General features: G+C 40.5%; 2 protein-coding genes across 3 annotated transcripts in view; both read left to right on the top strand.

Annotated features, from left to right (window-relative positions):
- cabp1a (calcium binding protein 1a) overlaps positions 1-12,534 on the top strand; it is a 13,111-nt gene extending 577 nt beyond the window's left edge. The window contains exons 1-7 of one of the 2 annotated variants that reach the window (XM_017466911.3): positions 1-304; positions 5,680-5,710; positions 7,840-7,983; positions 8,136-8,245; positions 8,361-8,435; positions 8,799-8,871; positions 10,103-12,534. The exon at positions 1-304 is cut by the window's left edge and continues 577 nt beyond it. In XM_017466911.3, coding sequence (XP_017322400.1) covers positions 1-304; positions 5,680-5,710; positions 7,840-7,983; positions 8,136-8,245; positions 8,361-8,435; positions 8,799-8,871; positions 10,103-10,128 — 763 coding nt within the window. In that variant the 3' untranslated portion in view covers positions 10,129-12,534. Of the gene's footprint in view, positions 305-5,465; positions 5,553-5,679; positions 5,711-7,839; positions 7,984-8,135; positions 8,246-8,360; positions 8,436-8,798; positions 8,872-10,102 lie in introns of those variants that run through there. The other variant, XM_017466913.3, reaches the window with a different exon arrangement.
- A 5,015-nt stretch (positions 12,535-17,549) lies between these two features.
- mlec (malectin) lies at positions 17,550-27,199 on the top strand. The gene is made up of 5 exons (XM_017466931.3): positions 17,550-17,751; positions 18,512-18,690; positions 18,912-19,088; positions 21,316-21,373; positions 22,226-27,199. The coding sequence occupies exons 1-5, from the start codon at positions 17,550-17,552 to the stop codon at positions 22,468-22,470; spliced, it is 861 nt and encodes a 286-aa protein (XP_017322420.1). The 3' UTR covers positions 22,471-27,199.
- Positions 27,200-27,202: the final 3 nt, after the last annotated feature.

Below are 27,202 nucleotides of genomic sequence, written 5' to 3' on the forward strand. Positions count from 1 at the left end.
CCGGTCCGCGCGGGACGACCTGCCTCACGAGCCACGCACGAAACACGCTCACGGTGCTCGCGCGCCCAACCGGACTCGGTCTTTTTCCGAGGGCTCGGAAGAGACGGCCTCCACTTCCTCTTCCACCTCGCTTCTGTTCTTCCAGTCCCCCCGGACGCACCGGCGGACATCCGGAGCCGGGGGACAAGCGCGCGACCCCGACATGGGCAGCTCGTGCTCACCGGTGCCCGCAGCCTCCACGAGCGCAGCATCTTCCGACTCAGATTTCAAACTGCGGCCTATTCTCAACTCCGTGTTCGGACAGGTGAGGAGCAGAGACGGTGCTGAGACACCTCCAGAGCTTAATTAACAACCTGCAGTATAGCATTAACACCTGGATTAGGTCATTAACATCTGGACTGGTTATATAATACCTACAGTAAAGAATTAACACCTGCAATATAGCATTAACATCTGGACTGTTTAAATAACAGCTGCAGTACAGAATGAACACCTGCAGTGCTTAATTAACATCTGTAATATAGAATTAACACCTGGATTAGGTTATTAACACCTGAACGCCTACTGTAACACTTTGAAAGTTGAATTAACACTTAAACTATAGAATGAACACCTACCGAGATTTATGGCACCTGCACTTTCTAAATGAAGTTATTTTAATTATTATATTATGATTAGATTATATTTAATTATTATTAAAAGTAAGTTTAATGAATAATTACATCAGTTCATGTAAAGTGTTAAATAAAGATTTAGATAAAGATGGAGGACTTTTCCTCATGTTCCTCTCATGTTCCTCTCATGTTCCTCTCAGCGTAGCTGCTAGTTCACCTCCTGATGCTAAACAACTATTTACTGCATAATTAAAGTTAGCATTTTATGCAAATCGTGATGCAGAACAATTTTCAACCTGACTCTGTGCTTTTAATCAGCACTAAACTTTAGGTCTAGTTTAAGTTCACTAGTTTAAGTTTTTCTGAACTCATCACAGCTATCGGGAAAGAATTAGCACACGCAAAGAAAAAGAAAGAAACTCATTTAAATATCGTTTACACGTGACATCATGTAAATGCATGCAGTTGATCAGACTGTACACACGATCTAGTTTCTTTATTTGGGGTCTTAGTAAATCAGGACCTGAGTCAAACAGACAAACCTGTGATGTGACACACGCTAAAGCGGAGATTACACGCTTCCATTACTGATTAGCTGCATTAGCATTGTAGCTCCAGTGCTAAGCTGAGGAACGTCACACAGGACATTTTTTTTGGCTGATGAATTGCATTTTTTCAACATTGTATGCATTTTATTTTTGTCCAGACTATTCTTATTAACAGTGTGTGTGTGTGTGTGTGTGTGTGTGTGTGTGTGTGTGTGTGTGATATAATGTTGGGTTAGCAAATGAGAACACACGCATAATTTAATGGGAAAAACCTTCTGTTTGGCCGTGTGTTGTTTTGCCTGTCGCTCTAATTCACACCATGAATCAGTGGCTCAGGCTGTGAGTGTGTGTGTGTGTGTGTGTGTGTGTGTGACACTCTCAGCTTGCGTTGTGAACAGATGCTCCTGCAGTTTGTCTTCACAAGAAGAACGAGTGAAATGTCTTTGTGTGAAAATGACATTTGCTCTCTCCTGTGTTTTTTTTTTTTTACAGCTGTTTCTATATTTATCTTTATTTCACTCTCAAGCTTCTCCGTATTTCCGTCACTGCGCTGTTCTCTCACGTTTTTCCCAGATCAATCTCCGCTTTCGGCAAAAATACACCGCCATCGTCATAACTCATTTCCCAGAAGACCATAACAAGGTCAGAGAGACCTCGAAAAAAAACAGTGTGTGTCTGAAAGAGAGAGAGAGAGATCATACATAAAAACGCTTCTCGCTCACATCACGTTCTGTGTGTGTGTGTGTGTGTATGGTGTGTGTGTGTGTGTGTGTGTGTGTGTGTGTACTGTATAGGTGTATAAGTGTCAGTGCTCAGTAAACACTTATGATGGATGAATGGAAAACCGGCTTATGATTATTTTTATTAATGGAAATATTTCTCTCTGCACTGTGACATTCATAACGTGTGTGTGCATCTCTGTGTGTGTGTGTGTGTGTGTGTGTGTGTGTGTGTGTGTGTGTGTGCGTGTGTGTGCGTGTGTGTGTGTGTGTGTGTGTGTGTGTGTGCATGTGTGTGTGTGTGTGCCTGTGTGTGTGTGTGTGTGACCTCGAAAAAAAAACAGTGTGTGTCTGAAAGAGAGAGAGAGATAGCGTGAGAGAGACAAAGAGATAGATAGAGAGAGAGAGAGAGAGAGGGAGAGATAGAGGGAGAGAGATAGAAAGAGAGAAGGAGAGAGACAAAGAGATAGAGGGAGAGAGGGAGATAGAGAGAGGGAGAGAGGGAGATAGAGAGAGAGGGAGAGAGAGAGAGAGGGAGAGAGACAGAGAGGAGAGAGAAATAGAGAGAGAGAGAGAGGGAGAGAGAGAGAGAGAGAGGGAGAGAGAGATAGAGAGAGGGGGGGAGAGAGAGAGAGGGGGGAGAGAGAGAGAGGGGGGGAGAGAGGAGAGAGAGAGAGAGGGAGAGAGAGAGAGAGAGAGAGAGGGGAGAGAGAGAGAGAGAGAGATCATACATAAAAACGCTTCTCGCTCACATCACGTTCAGTTCTGGAGGATTCAGAATATTTCTGTAGAGAAATGGATGTATGTTTTATCTCAGTTAGCGGTAAGCTTACAAAATGCTGGCCTGAGATCAGAGGGCGGAGTTACGGGGTGGCCCGGGGTGGCCCGGGGTGGCAGTGGCTCCCTGTGACCACATCACCACTGATAGAGCTTTGAAATTTGTTTGAATTTTATGATATAAGTGCTCTTCAATCATTGAAGGTTAATTTAAAAAATAATCTAATCTAATTTTTCCGTATTTAAGAGTTACACGTTACAGTGCTGTGGACGTGTCAGGATTTCATCACTTCTTCACATCAAACTGATAAAGACCTGATATAATCTAAACATGTCTAATCTAACTCTAGTCCAATTTTAAACCCAATGTAATCTAAACTTTGTCTAATCTAACTTTAGTCCTGTGTTAAACCTGATATAATCTAAACATGGTCTACTTTAACTATAGCCCAGGGTTAAGACTGATTTAATATAAACATGGTCTAATCTAACACCAGTCCAATTTTAGGACTAACAATCTACACTTGGTCTTATCTAACTGTAGTTCAATTTTAAAGTCAGATTCAATCTAACATTGGCCGAATCTAACACTAGCTAGCGTTAAGCCTGATTTAAAATAAAGTTCTAATCTAATCTAACTCTAGTCCAATATTAGTCTGTTCCAACCTGTTGTAAGCAAAATCAGATCAGATCCCAAAATGTCTTAATTAAACCCTAATCTAACTAAACCTGCTTTTATTTTCCAAAACTAGACTCTAAATGAAATCTGGTGTAATCTAAATCTGTTATCATTTAAAGTGTCATTTAGAATCTGATCTAACTGGATTGGACTTGGTGTTGCATTGCTGTGGTATTGAGAATAAGTGACTCAGTGTGTAAAAGTACAAAGACAGATTTCCCCCGAGTGTGATTCTACACTCATCCTGTTTGCCCCACGAGAACATGCTACTCTAGAAACCCTTGTTAACAAACCCAGCTGTGTGTGAGTGTGTGTGTGTGTGTGTGTGTGTGTGTGTGTGTGTGTGTGTGTGTGTGTGTGTGTGTGTTTATTTTTAGAATCCACTATTAATGAATGTTTGGATTAGCGGCCTGGCTTCCTGCTGTGAGAACGCTAATATGCATGTCTGAATGAGAGACACACTCCTCCTACTACTGTCCAGAACACACACACACACACACACACACACACACACACACACAGAAAAACTGACCCATGCACATAAAGCTTAACGTTGAAAAATCTAGTTTTAGTTAATATGTACAGGTGTTAATGTGTGACGCAGTGTTTTTGTTCAGTGGCAGCACTGAAATGGTGTGTGTGTGTGTGTGTGTATGTGTGTGTGTGTGTGTGTGTGTGTGTGTGTGTGTGTGAGTGTGTGGTAACCTGCTCCCTGTGGATTATGGCGTGAAATTAGTAATCAGTGCATGCATAAACACGCACACAATAACAACACAATTAGCAAATTCCCCATGCTAGTGCTAATCAAACTGCCATTCAATAAAGCTCTGTTCATCCCCAGCACATGCCTTATGTCTGCTCTCAGCCAATCAGAACGGACTGCACTGCTCTCAGCCAATCAGAATGCACTGTACTGCTCTCAGCCAATCAGAGCGCACTGTACTTTTCTCAGCCAATCAGAACGCACTGCACTGCTCTCAGCCAATCAGAACGCACTGCACTGCTCTCAGCCAATCAGAACGCACTGTACTGCCCTCAGCCAATCAGAACGCACTGTACTGCCCTCAGCCAATCAGAACGCACTTTACTGCTCTCAGCCAATCAGAGCGCACTGTACTGCTCTCAGTCAATCAGAACGCATTGTACTGCCCTCAGCCATTCAGAACACACTTTACTGCTCTCAGCCAATCAGAGCGCACTGCACTGTCCTCAGCCAATCAGAACGCACTGTACTGCCCTCAGCCAATCAGAACACACTGTACTAAGTCAAAATAGTAATTATATTGTACAGATTGCTGATAAATGATGGAATGAAACAGTTCTTGGTGCTGAATTCAGACGGATGCGCTGCAATGTTTTCCAACAGTTTTTGAGAATTGAATAATTAAATACTTCCTGTGTCACTTCCTGGGTGAGATCAGTGATGAGCGGATGGGATTTAAAAATGGCTGCTCTCAAAATATCAGTGATACAATTACAGCATTCAGCACTGTGACTTCTGCCAGTATTGAGTTATTCTCTCGCTCTCTCTCTCTTTCTCTCTCTCACTCTGTGTGTGTGTGTGTGTGTGTGTGTGTGTGTGTGTGTGTGTGTGTGTGTATGTACTGTATAGGTGTATAAGTGTCAGTGCTCAGTAAACACTTATGATGGATGAATGGAAAACTGGCTTATGATTATTTTTATTAATGGAAATATTTCTCTGCACTGTGACATTCATAACGTGTGTGTGCATCTGTGTGTGTGTGTGTGTGTGTGTGCATGTGTGTGTGTGTGTGTGTGTGTGTGTGTGTGTGTGTGTGTGTGTGTGTGTGTCTGTGTCTGTGTTTCAATTCAATATAATTGGCCACTTTAGAAGTTCTTTGTAGGTGTACTATTACTGTCTGTCTCTCTGTCTGTTTATCTGTCTGACTGTTTAGTGTAATATTTCCACTCATCTCTTACATCACGCGTCTCTATTCTTTGTGGTTCTCTCTTTCATGGCCTTTAAAGGCTTTGCACGCATCAGTATTCATGGACACACACACACACACACACACACACACACACACACACACACACATGCACACACACAGACCCCCACCCCACCCCCAAGCACACACAGACACACAGGCTGTTTTTTAGAGGCAGGTGTGTATATGGCTGTGTGTAACGTGGAGGTGTGATGGAGATACTGTGTGCGTTTCAGCTGCCACATGCTGCTAACCAGGGGATGCTGGTACACTGCCTGGTCACATTTGTGTGTGTGTGTGTGTGTGTGTGTGTGTGTGTGTGTGTGTGTGTGTGTGTTTCTGTTGAACGCACATGTTTTTATACAAACTCTCACTGTTTTTTGCTTTGTGCAGGATCGAGAGCTGAGACCTGAGGAGATCGAGGGTGAGTACAGACATAGACAGTGATTATAGAGAGTGTGTGATTATAGAGAGTGTGTGATTATAGAGTGTGTGATTATAGAGTGTATGATTATAGATTGTGTGAGTGTGTGATTATAGATTGTGTGTGATTATAGATTGTGTGAATATAGATTGTGTGATTATAGATTGTGTGATTATAGAGTGTGTGATTATAGATTGTGTGATTATAGATTGTGTGAATATAGATTGTGATTTTAGACTGTGATTTTAGTGTGTGTGATTACAGAGTGTGATTATAGAGTGTGTGATTATAGAGTGTGTGATTATAGATTCTGTGATTATAGAGTGTGTGATTATAAAGTATGTGATTATAGTGAGTGTGTGAATATAGATTGTGTGATTATAGAGTGTGTGATTATAGAGTGTGTGATTATAGATTCTGTGATTATAGAGTGTGTGATTATAAAGTATGTGATTATAGTGAGTGTGTGAATATAGATTGTGTGATTATAGAGTGTGTGATTATAGTGAGTGTGATTATAGATTGTGTGATTATAGAGTGTGTGATTTTAGTGAGTGTGTGATTATAGATTGTGTGACTATAGAGTGTGTGATTTTAGACTGTGATTTTAGTGAGTGTGTGATTATAGATTGTGTGATTATAGATTGTGTGATTATAGAGTGTGTGATTATAGATTGTGTGATTATAGAGTGTGTGATTATAAAGTATGTGATTATAGTGAGTGTGTGAATATAGATTGTGTGATTATAGATTGTGTGATTATAGTGTGTGTGTGAATATAGATTGTGTGATTATAGATTGTGTGATTATAGAGTGTGTGATTTTAGACTGTGATTATAGAGTGTGTGATTATAAAGTATGTGATTATAGTGAGTGTGTGAATATAGATTGTGTGATTATAGATTGTGTGATTATAGAGTGTGTGATTATAGTGTGATTATAGATTGTGTGATTATAGAGTGTGTGATTATAAAGTATGTGATTATAGTGAGTGTGTGAATATAGATTGTGTGATTATAGATTGTGTGATTATAGAGTGTATGATTATAGAGTGTGTGATTTTAGACTGTGATTTTAGTGAGTGTGTGATTATAGTGAGTGTGATTATAGAGTGTGTGATTATAGATTGTGTGATTATAGAGTGTGTGATTATAGTGAGTGTGATTATAGAGTGTGTGATTATAGATTGTGTGAATATAGATTGTGTGATTATAGATTGTGTGATTATAGAGTGTGTGATTATAGAGTGTGTGATTATGGATTGTGTGATTATAGAGTGTGTGATTATAGTGAGTGTGATTATAGAGTGTGTGATTATAGATTGTGTGAATATAGATTGTGTGATTATAGATTGTGTGATTATAGAGTGTGTGATTTCAGACTGTGATTTTAGTGAGTGTGTGATTATAGAGTTTGTAATTATAGTGAGTGTGATTATAGAGAGTGTGATTATAGAGTGTGTGATTATAGAGAGTGTGATTATAGAGTTTGTGATTATAGAGTTTGTGATTATAGAGTGTGTGATTATGGATTGTGTGATTATAGAGTGTGTGATTATAGTGAGTGTGATTATAGAGTGTGTGATTATAGATTGTGTGAATATAGATTGTGTGATTATAGAGTGTGTGATTATAGTGAGTGTGATTATAGAGTGTGTGATTATAGAGTGTGATTATAGATTGTGTGATTATAGAGTGTGTGATTATAGTGAGTGTGATTATAGAGTGTGTGATTATAGAGTGTGTGATTATAGTGAGTGTGATTATAGATTGTGTGATTATAGAGTGTGTGATTATAGTGAGTGTGATTATAGAGTGTGTGATTATAGATTGTGTGAATATAGATTGTGTGATTATAGAGAGTGTGATTATAGAGTGTGTGATTTCAGAGAGTGTGATTATAAAGTGTCTGATTATAATCAGTGTGTAATTATATTATAAAAGTGTGATTATAGCGAGTGTGTAATGGGCATGATTATATATAGTTAGCATCTTGCATTTATTCTTAGTTTTGTGTTTACTTAGTTTACTTAGTGCGAGGTTTAAAATAAGTTCTCATTGTTTGTTTCTGTGTGTGTGTGTGTGTGTGTGTGTGTGTGTGTGTGTGTGTGTATGTGTGTGTTTGTATAGAACTCCGTGAAGCCTTTAAAGAGTTTGATAAAGATAAGGATGGCTTTATCAGCTGTAAAGACCTGGGGAACTGTATGAGGACGATGGGCTACATGCCCACTGAAATGGAGCTGATCGAACTGAGCCAACAGTTCAACATGAACCGTGAGTGTGTGATTGTACTGATGTTTCACTGTGAGGTCATGTGAAAATTGATGGCTTTGGAAGGATGATGTGTGTGTGTGTGTGTGTGTGTGTGTGTGTGTGTGTGTGTGTGTGTGTGTGTGTGTGTGTGTGTGTGTGTGTGCGCGCATTAGTGGGAGGTCATGTGGACTTCGATGACTTTGTGGGACTTATGGGACCGAAGCTTTTGGCAGAAACAGCAGATATGATCGGAGTGAAGGAGCTCAGAAACGCCTTCAGGGAGGTGAGGAGAAAAAATACACACTACTTTTGTGATATAAAGCATATTCTTCATAACTCATAACTTCATAATGATATTTATATCATTTTTATTTTACTTTTTTACATTTTTGCGGCAGTTTGACACTAACGGTGATGGAGAGATCAGTACAAGTGAGCTGAGGGAAGCCATGAGGAAACTGTTAGGCCACCAGGTGAGTGTGTGAATTTATGAATTTAAAATGAGGCTCAAACTGTAGCTAGCTAGCATGTAGCTGTTAATTCATTTTCTAATATGAACAATGTAAAGACACAGCGAGAGTGGAAATGTGACAGAATTATCCGAAAAATCAACATTTACCTCAGATGTGTTGGTAAACTACTAAAAAACGACTCTAAATGACTTCAATTCATTGTAATTACAGTTAGCATTGACTGATCACCAAACTTCCATGGGAGCCACCATTTTGAAACTTCTAAAGTGATGAATAGCACAAGAGTTTGCCATTAATGTGAAATATTTGGGGGGGTTTTTTCAGGGTATACAGTATATTTTCATGGTATATGGTGTATTTCAGGTGGGCCATAGAGACCTGGAGGACATTCTGAAAGATATCGACCTGAATGGTGATGGACGTGTAGACTTTGAGGGTAAGAACCGAGATTTTTAAAAAATATATTTACCTCAGATTTTCATCAGTATTGATCAGGTACATGGTTTACCGCTGTCTTTTGGTTTTTATTTGATAATATATATATATATATATATATATATATATATATATATATATATATATATATATATATATATATATATATATATATATTACTGTTTACTACATTTTCATCTTTCATGCTGCCAGAATAAATAACTTTTTAAAAAATAAAATAAAATGATCTGTCATCCAAGAGATTTCCATAATGGCATGAGATTATATTTTATTTCTAAAATATAATATATAATATAACTGGATGTTTTATATTTTAGTGGTAAAAATAAGCACCTGACTGAAATATTACAGTAAATGTGAGTCACTCGTGTTTATATCGACTAATTCATCATCCCTGTGAAGCTCTAATAAATATTAAATTAACATTTTATTAATTCTTTCATTATTTTTAATTAAATCTGTGTCATTTTATTATATACGTGTGTTTCAAATATCTTACGTTCATTTGATATATTTGTTATACATTTTAGTATATTTAAATATTTTTGTCATTTATTTGTTTACTACTTGATCTTTACACCCATTTTGAGCTTCTGTGTGCATGAACAATGCTCTATAAATATTTATATGAATATTTTTATTTATTGGAAGGCATATGTAGAATTTCCAACTCAAACACATAAATACAAAGAGAAATACATAAAAATATAAAATATTTATCCAGTCAGTAGTTCTATAGTGTTTGGGTGAAGGCTGTGCACACTCGGTCCTATTGCTCTCAAACGCTTTACAGTCCCATTTAACGTTTAAATAAATAAATAAATAAATAAATAAATTCACGCTCCCCTCAGTACAAATTTATTTCACAAACAAACTATTAAAACTTAGGCACATTATTTAAACGTGTGCAGTAATATTTTTGGCTATTTATTTAAACCAGAGTTTTAATTTCTGAACTTTCCATCCAGTTTTTGAATTCAAATTGCCATAAGATTCCAGTTGATGTTATTTACAAGTGTAATAACTTTGGTAATGCTGGGTTGCGCTTTCGATCTCTAACAAAATGAGAAAAATTGCGGAGCCCTTTGCTTCATGGACCCTCATATTTCTATCCTACAGGCGATGCTCAGATCATTTTGAGCTGAAGGTTAAATTGCTAAATATCCACAAATACGTTCTAATCCATGTTTCTTTGTTCATCTTCTGTGTAGAGTTTGTGCGCATGATGTCCCGATGAAGGAGCCAAAACTTTTGCGCACTGCACACTAAATCCTGACCCCTTACTTTCTGCTGGCTGGAGGAGACAAGACGAGACGAGGAACGTTAAAACGTTTTATCACGTGCACGACTGATCGATATGCATCCGTTCAGATCGTCCAATCAGCGATCATCTCACAGGAAACCACACGTGAAAACGTTTTAGCCCGGCTCCGACGATAACGACAACACTGCTGTAAAGAAAAGCTTTAATGAGCCTGAATGAAGAATAAGAAAAACTGGAAGAAAGCACACCTACGCACACCTACACACACACACACACACACACACACACACACACACACACACACACACACACACACGTTGTAGCTGAGTGTTTCTGCACTTTTTAACCTTGTCTCATGTCCATCTACGTTGTAGAGAACCTCGGTTCTCTCATTAATCACGGCAATATTGTGTCTGTCTTAATTTGTCTTGTTTGTGTATCAGTGTGAGTCTGAGGAGTATGAGGCAGTGTCCCGAATGTGTTCTAGCGTTAGTTTAAAGTCGTACTCTGTGATAGTTTAATATCACTCATTATATCTCCAGGAGGATTAAAGTGTTTACACGCAATGTTAAAGCTTATGCAGGGGGAGACTTCTGCATCACTGCCACTTTATTCTTCAGAAATCACAGAGTGTGCCTTTAAAGTGAGAGATGTCTTGATGTGTGACGTCACATCCCTCTCCTCCTCTACACTTCCTCTAGACTCTTAAAGGGACAGTGCAGCGAAAAAATAAAAAGTCCACAAAGTTTGGCTTTAATCCACGTCCACTCGATCTTAACTCATCTTTATCACGTCACGTTTCTAACACAATTTGTACATAACAGCCTCGATAAATAATATATAAGAAATATATATAAAAGTAACGAAAGGGTTTACTGCAATTGAACATTTATACATTGATTCATAAAGCGCCCCCTGGTGGTGGTGATGAAGCGTATACTGCAATATGTTTGTCACTTTGCAAACGTTTTAAATTAAAATATGCTTTTATTACATTATAGCCGTTGTAAGAATTAGCTCAGTGTTCAGTTATAAAGTTTTGTTTTTATCAATATTGTTTTTTTTTTTGTTTTAATGCTAACGGGATATGAGCTTTGCTAAGTGCATGTGCTTTCAATTTCTCAGTGTTAATTCTTTGATGTTTTTTTTACACATATAATGTCAAAATTTTACATTTTTTACATACACTTATTACCACGCCACTTTCTGAGGAAGAAAGAGATTTTGAAGATTTTGAACTGTAGATTTACTTACACATGCAGACTTAATGCACAATGCTAAACTGGTAGCGATATGCTACTATTACTTATTAGCTAAGGTAGCCTCCTAACTTCAGTACAAAACTAAAGAAGCAAACAGCAGAAACCTACAACTGAAAATATCTTGAGGTAAAACTGTGGGCGTTTAATTTTTGGACAAAACTGTTTTGTTTATTTCATTCTTGCTGCTCATGAGTGAAATCGTTTGGGTCGTTTCGAACGGTGGATAATTCATTGCTTTCCACACAAACTTGAGGTCAATCTTTACTTTAATTTCTTCATTATCACCTAGCGCATGTGGCAGTGCAGTTTTAGTCTGCGTTTTACTACGCTTCTAGTGCACACTCGCTAACTTCCCCTAACAACCCACCAGGACGTGTGAATCACCTACGATATACGGATTAGCATAAAATCTTGGGCTGAATTACACAATCTGACAATTATTTAATAAAAGCCAGATACCTAAACACAGCAATTTACTAACGTTAGCCAGCTAGCTAGTCTCCAACAGTAGCTATCTCATGTTACATAGCTAGCCAAGTTCATAAGCAAGCAGGCTAACATTAGCTAAACTACAACACTGTGCAGATAAACTCATCATTTGATGCGAAGCAGGATGTTCAGCAATATATGGGGAAAAAAGTCTGGTGGTGATGCCATAATAAAGTCTGTGATCGACTGATTGAGTTTAACTTAAGCTGATAAATGGAATTGTGTCATTCTCAATATTTCACACACAATTCAGTAGAGGTATTAAAGATGGCGGACAAGTGCATTCAACCAAGGGGAAGTGAACGAGGGTGCGAAAGAAAGCCGTATTGGAACGCAGACTTTATTCTAGCCCGAATACTTCACAGAGACGTTTCCTGAATAAATTAAAACGACCAAACAAATCTCTGAATCTTGAACGCCGTCTGATCTCCGTGTCTGTGTGTACGTCGTTTTGGCGTCGACGTTTTGTCATTTTGATGTTATGGCGATTTGTCGTTATCTCGTCACGTGTTTGTCGTAGAAATGCAATCTGTTAAATTTCCTGCATGCCAAAAACACCTCTGCACTCATGATGTAACATAGTGATTTTAATAAATTATAGCAAATAAAGTACATGAATAATTCATGATTCTGCCTCATCACCTCTTTAATGATTTGACTGTGGGATTAGAAGACAGGAGGAGGAGGAGGAGGAGGAAGAGAACAATATATAAGGATAAGAGGAAGGTTGAAGGATGAAGAGGGGCATGGAGAGAGAGAGAGAGAAGGAAGAGGACGCACATGAAGTAGAGAAAGAAGAGGAAAAGGAGAAACGGAAAAGGAGAAGAGGATGAAGAGGAGGAACAGAGAGAGGAAGAAGAAATAGAGGAGGAGGAAGAGAACAATGACTCTCCCAGTGATGGAGCAGGATGCTGGTGTTGTCATGGCAACAAGCATAGTACATGGGACCAGAGATGTTTAAAGTTTTCACAGGGTCGTGCTGCCCCCTGCTGGTCACATGACACAACTCATCTTATTTTACTTTGGGTTTATTGTTTACAGACCTGAGAGTGTCAGTCACGGTGAAGGAGGCGTGGCCTATGAGACTGTCAATCTCATTGAGGTGGGTGTGGCCTATGTGTCAGTCTTTGTGACGGGGGTGTGGCCTATGTGTGTCAGTCTCATTATAAGAGGTGTGGCCTATGTGTCTGTAATTCCCATTTAAGGAGGCGTGGCCTATATGTCTGTCAGTCTCAGTGAAGGAGGCGTGGGCCCTGTGTCCATCAGTATCATCAAATGAAGCCTGTGTGTGTCAGTCTTAAAGAATGAGGCGTGGCCTGTGTGTCTGTCAGTCATGATGAAGGGTGTGTGGCCTTAAACTGGTGAAACAGGTCTAGAACCACAGATCACCTTCTTTATCTGTGAAATCTGTGGATAATCTATCCTGTGTTCATTTATGTCTGTAGATATTACATTAAAGTGTAATTCAGTCGTTCTGGGTGTTTTAAATGTGGTACTTTTTTCCTTGTGAGAATGCTGCAGTTTTGTTCGGCCATATTTCCCGTCTCTACCTTAAACCATAAATCTCTTTAAATGGATAGAATGAGCCAGAATGAGCATGAAGTCAGGTGTATGATGATTGTTGATGATTGTTGATGATTGTTGGATGATTGTTGACTGTGTAAGCAGTGCAGTAGAGATGATGTTCTCCACTGTGTCCTGGATTCTGTCAGTTCCTTCATTCACTGCACTCTGCTGCGTTGGACTCATCTGATTGGACGCCCGGACGTACACACTGTATGAGCGGGTATTTTATTATATTTTATTTCCTTGCTTATAGTGAACATGCTAAAGTTTTTTTTTATCTAATCAATAAACCTGCGCTTTAATATCTTACCAAAACGAATCATTATTCACAGTATTTTCATCTGAACCAGAGCAGCGAGTTCCTACAGAGCAAACCAATTTCACTTATGGGGGGAGATGAATTTCGGAATTCACCTCTCGAGCCGTAAAGTTCACGCTAAATAATTTGTAAAACAAAAACAGAGTGAGGAAATGAAGTGAACATGAATCAATATTCAGGAACATTGATGCAAATATGATACGAATTAAAAGCTGACGCGCTTTGTTTTTTTTCTCCCCAGAATAAGGAAGTGTAAACGTCTTCCGCCTTTTGCAACGCCAGCAGCGCGCACGTCCAACAAACTTGCTAGCAGCGTGCGTCTATTACTAATGTGAGCGCCCTCTGGCGGACAAGCGCAGGTACAGCGAGTTCACGGTTACAGCCATAAAACTGTCAGTCTTCATTCAGGCTGTGTTCATGTGTTCAGTGTCATTTATGATTCTGAATGGAGAAATTAATTATTTAAGATATTTGCGGGGAAAGTAGGGATCATTTTCTTCTTTATGGATAAGCTATTGTCACAAAATCTAGGTTTTGTTTAATGCTTAATGGATTTTCTAAACGCAATATCTAAAAAGGTTTAACAATAATGATGCTTTTTAAAAGCATTATCTGGAATTACTCCTCTTTCTATGATTGGTGAATGTGAATGAGTGTGCAGGTTTTTATCACAATGAGAGGTTTAAATGTCCCCATGATGATATAAATACATGACATTGTGAATTTTTGTTTGGTGCTCTTTTTTTTAAATGAATTTTGCCATATTTAGGCACAGCACAATTAAACTATGTTGAGTGTGTGTGTGTGTGTGTGTGTGTGTGTGTGTGTGTGTGTGTGTGTGTGTGTGTGTGTGTGTACACCTGTATGAACCTGTGTATAGTCTGTGGGTTGGAGAAACCACATTCTCTGCCTGTTTAAATATAGAGACACACTGTAATATACAAATTAAACCATTTTCCTTTTCAATTTAACCACACTCGAGGACCAGAGAATAACATCAGAAATATAACAGTAAATCATTCATTATCAGCACGTCCAGTCTGTATTGCTATGTCCTTATCACTTATTTACTATAACAAGACCCCACTTACCTGTTCCTGTGTGCTAAAGGTGATCGACCATGTTATCTGGCCACCAGACTGGATTTTCAAGATGGATCAAAAGACTTTTACACAATCTAGAGACACAATGGTGACAATGGGCAGTGGTGGCTCAACAGTTTAGGTTCTGGGTTGCTGATCAGAAGGTCAGGGGTTCAAGCTGAGTAGGACTCTTAATCTTCTCCAGGGGTGCTGCATCATGGCTGACCCTGCGCTCTGACCCCAGCTTCCTAACAAGCTGGGATATGAAAAGAATTTTACTGTGCTGTGATGTATAGTTCTTCAAACTGCTGTCATGAGGTTAAGGTCATTTCCTGGAGAAACAGAAATCCAGTGAAATGCTCAATGACTCAGTGACTGGTAGAGACATCAAGCAGAAGAAGAAGAGGTCTTCAGAGAATCAACTTCAGAGTTGTCTCACATTAGGTTGTTGTCTTACAAGTTTTAGGATAATTCAGTGACTATTCCTGTATGTTTGGTCAGTCAGGGGTCTGCACTATTTCTAGCTTCACACACATGGTGAAGACCCTCGCTATAGGAGCTCTCGTCATAATCACTGAGATGATATAATCACATAAGATGATACTAATGAACATAACAATTTTTATATAATCAAATACATCACATTAGATACTACTAATGGAAAAACAAAAAAAAAGTTATTGTAATGTTGGGAAAATGACTGATTGGTAAAAATTTTAAAATTTTTTAAAAAAAAGCATGATATAGACATTAGGCCAGTTTTGCATTCTGAGGCCACACCAATACCTTATTATCACATAATATACAAACATGTATGTATGTATGTATAAACAGACACACATATTTATTCTATGAGATGTATGTTCTGTCCAGCTGTATTTTATTGTAGTGATATTTTTGGATTTAACTGCTCAGTAAACGCCGACATGCATTACTCGTTCAATCTGCTCTGTCTGACTTAAAAGAGTCTGCATAAAGACGTCCTTATTTATCTCATTTTTTTGTTGTTTATATTAAGTTTAAATCTTGTATATCATTATATTTCTGGGGGGGAAAAAGGTGTATAAAAATGTAATCAAAGTGTAGATGTCTAATTAATGTCTCACAAAGACCTTTTAAACGTCTTTGTGGTCACTAGTGTATTTTTTTTCCGTCTGTGTGTTTGTGTATCTACATTAAATTACTTCATCCTCAACAAAAGAACTTCAGACTAGCAAGACATGTGTAATAACATAATAACATAACATAATAAGTTTGACCCTTTTTTCATGCAGTAGTATATGAGTATATATAGACTGTTTGGCCAAAAGTACGTGTACACCTGACCATCACGTCTATATGTGCTTGTTGAACATCTCATTCCAGATTTATTCCCCCTTTGCTGTTCTAATAATCTCCACTCTTCTGGGAAGGCTTTCCACTAGATTTTGGGGCGTGGCTGTGGGACAAAGACATTCCATACAATTGTGTTCTAACTTTGTGGTAACAGTTGGGAGAAGAAACACATATGGGTGTGATGGTCAGGGGTGCACATACTTTTGGCCATATAGTATAATTCTATAACTTGTATAGATAGAATTTGGTTTCTATTAATGTCATATTTAATTTTAAGATTAGAAAAGATCTAATGTTATTAGTATTGCGACTTTACGTATGTTGTTGTTGTTGTTGTTGTTGTTGTTAAGTTTGTCCAGTAATTTCACCTCAGCCTCAACAAGAGAACTTTGTGCAGATATGTGTAATAACTCAACTGTTGAGGTTTTTCTCACAGTTGTATAAAATAGTATACATTTCCTACAACTATAGATATATATGATGTGATTTTACTGTTTATTAAAAAATGTTGTTGTTTTTTTATTATTATTAAAATGTAAACATTTTGTAAAGATGCTAACATTCTTTAGCATCGCCACTCTTTTTTGTATTGAATTGCTCCGTCAGCGTTGTGGCCTGAACCTGATTGGCTGCCCTCTGCGTAGTCCGTGCGCTGCTATTGGTCAGCGCCTACACTGGCTTGCACGTGCCGCGGTTTGTACTCGCTCGCGATTGGCTGAACCATGGTCACGTCCCGCCCATTCGGTTGCGCAGCCATCCTGTTCGGTTGTGTCTGTTTCCTTCAACCTGCACCGACTCCACACACACACACACACACACACACACTGAGCGGCCCTTAATGGACCGAATGATCGAGATTTCAGCGCTTTAACGTTTATTAATGAATTAAAACAGAACGCAGACAAGCCGTGCACGATATCGGGAGCGGGTTTGAGCTGATGATTCATGTTTTAGTGAAGACTGTATGCAGGAAATCTTCAGAAGAGAGAGAGAGAGAGCTACAGTTCAGAGACCTGTAATATATTAATGGCAGACACAGAGGAAGTGTTTTAAAATCACACACAGGAACATACACATTGTGTATAATAACTCCAAATTAACACACAGGAGATCCTGAACACCATCATCTGGGCCTCTACACATCTGGGACACATCTGCATTTACAGTAAGAGCCACACTGCTGCTGCTGATCTGTTATTTGATTCATCATGTTAATTATGATCACGTGATGCATGTCTGAGATGTTACCCTGATCTATGTTCCTTCTTCCTCTCCTTCGTTTCCTGCACAGCTTTATTTATTTCTTTATTTATTCAGTAATTTATACCTGAGCGAGAGGCCATGCGGCGGGTCACGGCACCGTGGGTGATCCGGTTCATCGTGGCGGCGATGTCGATACTGGCAGACCGGTACCGGGCCGAGGGCGACGTGGTTAACCTGGCCGAGCGTGTGATCTGGGCGGTGAACGCAGGAGGAGACGCTCACACCGACACACACGGCATTCATTACAAAAAAGACCCGCTGGAAGGCAAAATGGGAAAAGGTGAGAGAGTCTTAGAAATCCTTACACACTTCCTGCTGATTTGTTTAAATGCAAAACACAGCGTTTTTCTCTCTCTCTATCACAAACACAAACACACACACACACACACACACACACACACACACATACCACCACCACCACCGCCACCACCACCAAGTGAGAAGTGTGCGTCTCACATATCTGCGTCTTCACCAGAGATAATTTCACTTCCTGGTTTCTGCAGACCAGGAATTATAGAGGCGGGGCTTATCATGCTGAACGTCACTGATTGGTCAAACTCAAAGTTTTACAGGACTATTGTCGACGTGAACCGCGTTTATTTAAAATATTTTTTGCTTTTACGAGTGGCGGTGTTTTACTGCAGGACTTCTGGGGAAATGTTAGAGTTTTATCGTGAAGTTATAACGCAGTTGAATGTTTTGTCATGGCTGGTTAATTTCAGTTTACATCCTGAAACCCACAGCGTTAAAACCCACCGGACGTCAAGGGGAGGTCTGACTCTAAACAGCTTCCTGTTCACTACATGTCCACTTCACCTTCAGCCACCGCGAACGTCGCCGTAAACCTTTACACGCCGCATGCCTGCTGGTTGAATGGCGATTAAAGTATTGGCACCCTCGGTTTCAAAGTTTCACTAAAACGTGCGTGATGTCACGTGTGAAAGCAGGAGGAGAAATACAAACACAGTACAGTTACGCTAATTCCCACAATAAATGTAGTGTATTCATCTTAACGTGTTGTGTGTGTGTTGTCACGGCAGCGTCGGATTATGGGATGCGGTTGCCGATCCTGCGCTCGAGTCCGGAGGATCAGGTGCTGTATCAGACGGAGCGCTATAACGAGGACACGTTCGGGTACGAGGTGCCGATGCGGGACGAGGGAGAGTACATCCTGGTGATGAAGTTCGCCGAGGTGTATTTCGCCCAATCACAGCAGAAAGTGAGAACACACGCACACACCAACAGACACACTCACAAACACTCACACACACACTATTAATTTGTGTTCCCCTGACTGTGTTATGACATTTACATAACGTGTTTATTCACTGGGAAAAATGTTGGATATGTTTGAGTTCTCTGTCTCTGTCTGGTTTTCTTCTCTCTCTCTCTCTCTCTCTCTCTCTCTCTCTCTCTCTCTCTCTCTCTCTCTCTCCTCAGGTGTTTGATGTGAGGGTTAACGGTCATGTGGTGGTGAAGGATTTGGATATTTTTGACCGTGTTGGTCACAGCACAGCTCACGATGAGATCATAGCATTCACCATAAAGAGGGGGAAACTCAGTATTCAGGGGGAAGTGTCCACCTTCAATGGCAAACTAATCATCGAGTTCATCAAAGTGAGAAACGCACTTACACACACACACACACCTCACTGTCACAACATCAGAATGTGTGTGTGTGTGTGTTTTATATGTGTTCTTCACCTGGACTTATCCTGCAACACTTTTCAGTTTAACACTTTATTATTATTTTATTTTTTCAGTGACTTTCACACAATATACCTATACTTCAGGGTGATGTGGCCGGGGCTAATTGTGGGTCTGACCTCGTTACCTCAGTCTCCTCTGAATATGGCCGTAATTAACGCTCGGTCCGTGTGCAACAGAACTTTTATTTTAAACGACTTTTCTGCCAGACGTAACCTGGATGTTTTATTCCTGACGGAGACCTGGGTCAGTCCTGGTGAGTCAACCGTCTTCGAGGAACTCTGTCCACAGGACTGTTGTTTTATCAGTACTCCAAGGTCTTCTGGCAAGGCCGGTGGGGTTGCTATGGTTTTTAGACAGTCACTGAACATTCGGAGAGTGTCTGTTGGGAGTTACTCGTCGTTTGAGGTGCAGTGTGTTGTGTTGGAGTCGACCTCTTCCACGCTGTTCTGTGCTTTGATCTGTAGGCCACCTAACCCGGACAATGCCTTTTTAAGTGCTTTTTGTGATTTTTTAACTTCTATTGTTCCGCTGTACGATGTTTGTTATTATCGGGTGATTTTAATGTGCATGTCTGCTGCCCTGGTCGACCCGTGGTTACTGAATTTTGTAATATCTGGGATTCCTTTGGTCTTATTCAACATATAAATCAGGCAACACGTCCTTGGTGCTACTCTAGACCTTATATTGTCATATGGAACCGCTGTTGATGATGTTAATATAGAAGATGCTTCCTTCTCTGATCACGAGCCCATTGTATTTAATGTCCATGCTGTGAGCTCTGCCGTCGTGACTAGGCCTTCAGGATATTACTCCTGTGTTATTAATTCACTCACTGCCTCTCAGTAGTGAAAGTTATCGAGCTAATGCTGATGAAACGTCTATCCTGGGTGCTGCAGCGTCTTCTTCTGGCCCTGACGATTTGATTGCCTTATTATACACATTTTGTTCTAATATTTTAGACTCCATTGCCCCTTTCAAGCTGAAACAACCAAATCGTAAATCTTATTACTGGCTGGATGATAATACTCGTTCGCTCAGACAGGCTTGAAGCATGGTCATTTAACCACTACACGCCATCATAGACCTACGTGTGAACTTTGTGAGAGATTTCTAATGCTTTTTGCTGATAAAGTAACAGCCATTCGTTCTTCCTTCACGTCACAGTTCTCAGACCTGTCCCTGTTTCTCTGTAGGAGCTGCCAGCTGTACGTTCCGTTGAAAGCTGCTGACTCCATTCAGCCATTGTTGGACTGTCTCGACAACGTTAAAAAATAGTTAACAAATAACTTTCTCCAACTTAATGAAGACAAAACCGATTGTTTTTGCCCCCCCCGTCTCATTAATGAGCTCCGTAACCATTTCCCCTCGATTTCCTCCCAGGTTAGGAACCTCGGTATCGTCCTGGACTCAGAATTATGCTTAACCAAGCAAATAAATTCAGTCGTTAAGAAAAGTTTTATCGATTTCGGATTATTTCTAAACTTAAGACATTTTTGTCTTTCTGAGATTTGGAGAAGGTTATCCGTGCTTTTATCACATGGCGGATAGATTACTGTAATTCATTGTACTCGGGTCTTCCTCAGTCGTCTCTGGCTCGTCTCCAGATGGTTCAGAATGCAGCTGCAAGGCTGTTGACAAGGGCAAAGAAATTTGATCGTGTCACCCCAATTTTAGCATCGCTCCATCGGCTCCCGGTCCGTTTTAGGATTCGGTTTAAGATTCTGGTGTTTGTCTTTAAAACTCTTAACGATCAAGCTCTTCTTATCTCAAAGATCTTCTCACACCACATTCATCGAACAGACTTCTAAGATCTTCTGATAGGTTTCTTCTGTACGCCCCCCAATTCTGTTTAAAAACTAAGGGGGATAGAAGGTTTTTCAGTCTCCGCCCCTCTTTTATGGAATCACTTACCACTGGACATCCCCCTCGCACCCTCGGTTATCATTTGTAAAAAGAGGCTGAAAGCGTATCTCTTCTCCCAGACGCTTCAATCTAATCTTACTATTGTCTATTGTCTGTCTCTATTTGGTTTTATTCTGTTTCCTATTTAACTTTTCTTACTCTGTTCAGAGTGTGTGTTCTTGTCCTCATCTCTCTCTCTCTCTCTCTCTCTCTCTCTCTCTCTCACACGCAGGGTTACTACGATAATCCGAAGGTGTGTGCGCTGTACGTGATGAAAGGGAAACCTGAAGGTGAGGAAATGCAATGCAAATGATTTGGCTTACCCCGTACCGTTACCTTGGCTCCATTAGATAAAATACGTAGCATTTAAGCTGATATGGTTTATAAAATGAAGCCCCCGGTCTTGTAAATGACGTATCCAAGATGGCCGCCGAAAGGCGTGACTGGGGATCAATAAGGATGTTTGAAACTCGTCATTCCCTTTGATGATTTAAACCACCGCGTGAGATCACGTGATGCATTTACAGCGTTCATTCGTTCATCCTTAGTAACGGCCTGGTCAGGGTCACGGGGTTTAAATTAAGCTGCTAGTTTGTGTATATTTTGTCCGGATTGAGGATGGAAGTTCAGTCTACCATTGAAGGACGGTCAGTTTGAAGGTTCTGGAAAGGGACCTCATACCTCGCTGAGTAGGCACTATATCAGGGATTGGTCGTTAACTGTAAGGGAGCGTAAGCCTTCAGGAGAGAGTTGAGGTAGGGGGCGCTGTTCCAGACAAGGTCTTGTAGGTGAGCATCAAGGCCCGAGGGTAGTGCGGTGCAGTAGTGTAGTTCTGAGATAATAAGAACTAGTATCTGTGTGGCCGCGTGAGATGAGGTCTGATTTTCTAGATGTTATACAGAATCGCAAAAATTAACGCAAAATCAAGGAAACGTCGCGCGACGTCATCACAACATGCATTCAGCCGAAGCTGAGTACAGCTAAACGCTCTCGTTAACCAACAAACATCACTGCGAAAGAGCGCGCACAACTATTTCCTGCGATTGCGACTTGAGTCGTTTTCGGCAAAAAAAAGCACAAAAACTCCGCAAGTTGCATCCTCCCGTCCCTGCTTTAACACTCTCATTCTGTTCTCCTGTCAGACGTGCCGAAGCTGCAGCCTCACCCCGGCCTGGAGAAGCATGAGGAAGAGGAAGAAGAGGAAGAGGACCCTGAGGGCGGAGATGAGACGGTGAAGAAGATCACGTCCCAGTCTCCGAAAAACCAGGTCCGGTCCGGGCCCAGAACGCCGAACCCGTATGCGGCCGATAACAGCAGCCTGATGTTCCCCATCCTAGTGGCCTTCGGAGTGTTCATCCCTACACTGTTCTGCCTCTGCCGCCTGTGAGAGAGAGAGAGAGAGAGAGAGAGAGAGATATGGGGGTGGGGGCTGGGGGCTGGGGTTGGGGGGAGGGGTGGACTGATTCATCTGGTCAAACCGGAAGTGACAGGGGCGGGACTGTGTCTCATACTGCTTTGTGATTGGAGGAGAAAGACGAGGCGGTGAGATTTCGGTTTAGAGGAGCAGTTCAGCGCGGCGTTCTCTTTCACCACAGACATGTTCGCTTTCACGTGAGGTTCTCTGCTTTAGTTTTGCACTGGAGCTACAATGCTAAGAAGTAATGTCCGCTTACGGCCACCGGTTTAGCGTGGTGCGCTCGACGTGCGCTCGACGTGCGTGTGACGTCTCCTCGAACCTTAAACAACCTGAACGCGAAAGGAATTTTCTATTATTAAAAAAATTTACACATGCAGATTTCGTGCACAGTGCTAATCTGGTAGCTCTAGGCTTCCATTGCTTGTTAGCTGCATTACCCTCCAGTGCAAAAGTATTGGCGCTCCAGCGTATTACTCGTCAGCTATGCAATCGTTAAAACGGCGGGAAACGTGCAGCATCAAGTGTTGTTTTTTTTCTTTTCATGACAGAGCTGTAAACTTTACACACTTTTACACACACACACCTTCACACGACTCTCCCTTTAGCCCACGTTTTAATCCTTTATTGTTTATTCGATCCGGTTTCCTTCGTTTTAAAGCGTATATAAATGCAGCAACAGAATCCCGGATGTGATGTTCCCCAATAGAAATGTAGTGCACTATGTAGTGTACAGAAACTCAACCCGGTGTAGTGTGTAGGGATGGGTATCGTTAAGGTCTCACCGATACTGCTTATCCATCCGGTACTTTAACGGTATCCTTATCGGTACTTTGTGTCGTGGTGTTTTTTTTATGAAAAAAGAAGAAACAAATTGAGAACAGAATTAACATTGCTTTATTTTTTGAAATGTAAAATCAATTTTTAAAAAAATAATTTTAAGAACAAGTAGAAAATATGTTGAACGCGTCTTGTCGTCTCACCCAGATGAAATCATCATCATTTCAACGTAAGGTAAGCAAACCAATTAGGGTTTACATTTATTAAATTTTTTATTTACATTCCTACATTTATTTTAAATGGCGTGAACAATGTTGATTAAACATGACTTTAATGAGCAAAAAGATGTCGGATCGGACAGTACGTTTACACGGACAATAATCCGATATTAACCCGATTAAGACCATACTCTGATTAAGAAACTCGCATGTAAACAGCAATTTTTACTGACCTTAATCTGATTAAGGTCATACTCGGATTAAGCTCTAATGGAATTAAGACATGTGGAGTGTTCCTGTTTTAGTCGCATTATCGACGTGTATTACAGACATGTACACACCTTAATCACACTATTAATGTCGTGTGAGAGTTTTCACCGTATTTTCCGACAGGACACGATCACACGCGGCAGTTCTCAACATTTTACGGCGAGCAAGAGAGCACGGCTGCGTCCCAAACCGCATACTTTCCTACTATAGGCCTGTAGTGGGGAGAAATACATGTATCTCGGCTACTATGTAGACGGTAAGTACGCGGTTTGAGACGCAGCCCACGGCTTCAAGCCATCGTCTATTTGCACGTACAGCACGACTAATAATTAACTGCACTTAAAGCGTCCGTAAAAAATTATGAATAAAAACACCCAAAACTGTATACGGTCCCATAACGAAGACCAACTGTATGTTGATACGTTTAATTCTGGAGGGACGGCGGACGGCGTGGCGCAATGACGTAATGACGTAATGACGCGGGCTGTTCATCTAATCATGTTCTAAAACATGTACATGAAAGGAATATTCTAAAAGCGACTCATGTAAACACCTTAATCACATTATTATCTTACTCAGAGTAAGGTCAATAATTAGATTACTGCTGTCCGTGTAAACGTAGTCTCTGTTCTATAACACGTAAAACAGGAACATGAAAGGAATATTCTAAAAGCGACTCATGTAAACACCTTAATCAGAATATTGTCTTATTCAGAACAAGGTCAATAATTAGATTACTGCTGTCCGTGTAAACGTCGTCAGTGTCGGAGATGAGCAGTGTGTCAATGCCGCGAGAGACCTCGGGTATGTGATGATTGATTATACACCATTGTTATATGGGAAGGTTGCTAGCGTACATACCTGACGTAGATGGGGCAACCAGAGACGAGCTAGCTAGGCAGTCGAACACTCTGCGTCTCTCTGCGTATTAAGCGGGAGTTTTGGTGTTGCGTGTGATAGACTGCCTCCGCGGACGAGAGATCTCACTTCTGGATTGCGAATAACGAAAATACAGACCAATGTCTTAATATTATTAAGAATTATAAATGGCTGGTGAGATAAAACATGCAAGATAAGGTTTATTTAGCAATAATAAATAGGAAATATATTTTCTTAATTTCTCCAGTACCGTAAGCAGAACCGATCATGTCAGAGCGTATCGATATCGGGTTTCGGTACCCATCCCTAGCAGTGTGAACGTGTAGGTGAACCCCATCTTATATCTAGAGCACCTGTGTAGGGAATTGAGAACTGGATCCAAATTGAACTGTATTGGACGTGTAGTGCACTACGTAGGGTGTAGCGTATTTACACTTAAAGCCTATGTCGTGTAATTATACATTATACTATATATTATATAATTATACTATATTCGCCATGCCTATTTAAATGAACTACATAGGGGTATGTAAGGGATTATAATCCCTTGTTAGTGCACTACTTGTCCAGTGAGGAGCTATTTGGGATTTAGCCTCCTATTCCTCATATTAGTAAACAACCTAATTGTTTTGGATCAGTTTGGATTCAGCGTACTAGTCACTACATAGTGCACTATAGGTCCAAGCGCACACACACACACACACACACACAGAGACACGCACACCAACCCGCTGGTGAAGTTACAGGCTCTACCCGTCATGTTTGTTTCGTTTACATTGTGTGTTTCTGTCGCCGCCCTGGTGGTCGAACGTCGCTGCACCGTCCATCGTATTAAAGAAACGGTTCAGATAAAATGCTAATGCTGCTAACCGTGTAACTGAAAGTCAATAGCCACCAGTTAGCGTTTTGCATACGGAGTTGTTCTAATTGGTGGCTGCCTGCTACCAATAATTGCCGGGTGCTTTAACATGTTTTTCTCCATCCATTTCCTGCGGTTGTTTTGTTGTTGGTTTTTTTACTCTTGATTGTACGACGTCTGCTTCTTTCTCTTTGCTTGTTTATTTTAACATCAGAAAGGAATCACGTGAAGCACCTTTTATCATTTCAGAAGCGATAATCAGCACCAAAGTGAACTTGTTGTACGGTGTGTGTGTGTGTGTGTGTGTGTGTGTGTGGTGGTACAGAGTCACACTGATTAGCGTGTGCCATACGGTTAATGAATAATATTGTGCTTGTCGTTGTTACGTTTGCTGTAGCTCATGTTTTTATTGCTTTTATTATTTTGCTCTTTAATTGTTGAGGCGAGACCTCACTGCTGTCGGGTACAGGGAGGAGGGGCTGTGTGCGGACTGCAGGCTGGTGGGCGTGGCTAGGGCGGGGTATGTGGGTGTGGATTTAACCATATATCAACTCACTGGTTGAGTAATCATAATTTAAAAGGTAGCTTTCGTGAGAATTAAACTGAGAATGCTAACAACATCCTGCTTCCTACGGGCACGCACATGTTTCCATATATGGATTCAGGCACATCCATTTCCATATATGGACTTGGACATGCCCATCTTACTATGTATGGGCTTGGGCACAGCCCACTTCCATGTATAGACCAAGGCACACCCACTATTCCATCTATTGACTCGGACACACCCTCATTTCCATATAAAGCTCAGGCATGCTTTCATTTCTATGTATGGATTCAGACAAACCCATATTTACACACACTGAGACTCGGACATGCCCACGTTTCCAAATATGGATTCAGACACTCCTGGATTTCCACATATGGGTTCACATGCCCACATTTTCATATGTGGAAGTGGACACACCCGCATTTCCATATATGGACTGGGACACGCCCTCTCAGGCCTGTTATAAAGGCGCTGCCTGGCGGTGAAACAGAGGCTCGTTACAGGATCGGGGTTTTTCTTTTCTGTATATTTTATAATTTAATGATTTGATTGAGGGTTTTTTTTTGGTTGTGTTTTTAGTCGTAGTCGCTTTTTTCTCCTCAGGATTTCTGATTTGATTTTGATTCTACTTTAATGGTTTTTATTGGTGAATTTTTTTGCACTGCCTGCTGTTATTTTGAAAGCTTTTCCTCCTTGCTTGTCATCTGTTGCCATTTTGATTCGATGCCTTTTTTTTTTTCGATGCCTTGAAATTTAATTTTTAATTTAGATTTTTTAAAATACACTCTTCAGTGATTTACCATCTTGTGAGTCATGATCTGTTTCTTTTGCACGGCTCTTTAACATTTCTTCACTTGCCAAACACAGCCATCGACACGGCCAAAGACGCTGCTGCCTTCACGCTGATGTTAGCTGACTAGCCGGTTAGCTGATTAGCTGTGTGTGTATTTGTGTGTTTGTGTGTGTGTGTGTGTAGCGAGGTAAAATGTTGAGTGTGTGTTGGACTAACGCTCCTCGGTTGGACCCCTGTCGCTCTCTCGGCCTCCTGAACACAGGACACTCTGTGGGCTTTTAGGGAAACGAAACGCGCACGAACTGCAGACTGTGTGCTGTTTCTTTTTAATAAATGTGCTATTTTATCTACAACGG

Source organism: Ictalurus punctatus, chromosome 5 (genome assembly GCF_001660625.3).
Source record: "Ictalurus punctatus breed USDA103 chromosome 5, Coco_2.0, whole genome shotgun sequence".
Lineage (NCBI taxonomy): Eukaryota > Metazoa > Chordata > Actinopteri > Siluriformes > Ictaluridae > Ictalurus > Ictalurus punctatus.

Coding starts and splice junctions, on each gene's coding strand:
- mlec (XM_017466931.3), top strand. CDS start 17,550: ATGCGGCGGGTCACGGCACCGTGGGTGATCCGGTTCATCGTGGCGGCG. Junction 18,691..18,911: donor TCGCCCAATCACAGCAGAAA/GTGAGAACACAC, acceptor CTCTCTCCTCAG/GTGTTTGATGTGAGGGTTAA. Junction 21,374..22,225: donor GATGAAAGGGAAACCTGAAG/GTGAGGAAATGC, acceptor TTCTCCTGTCAG/ACGTGCCGAAGCTGCAGCCT.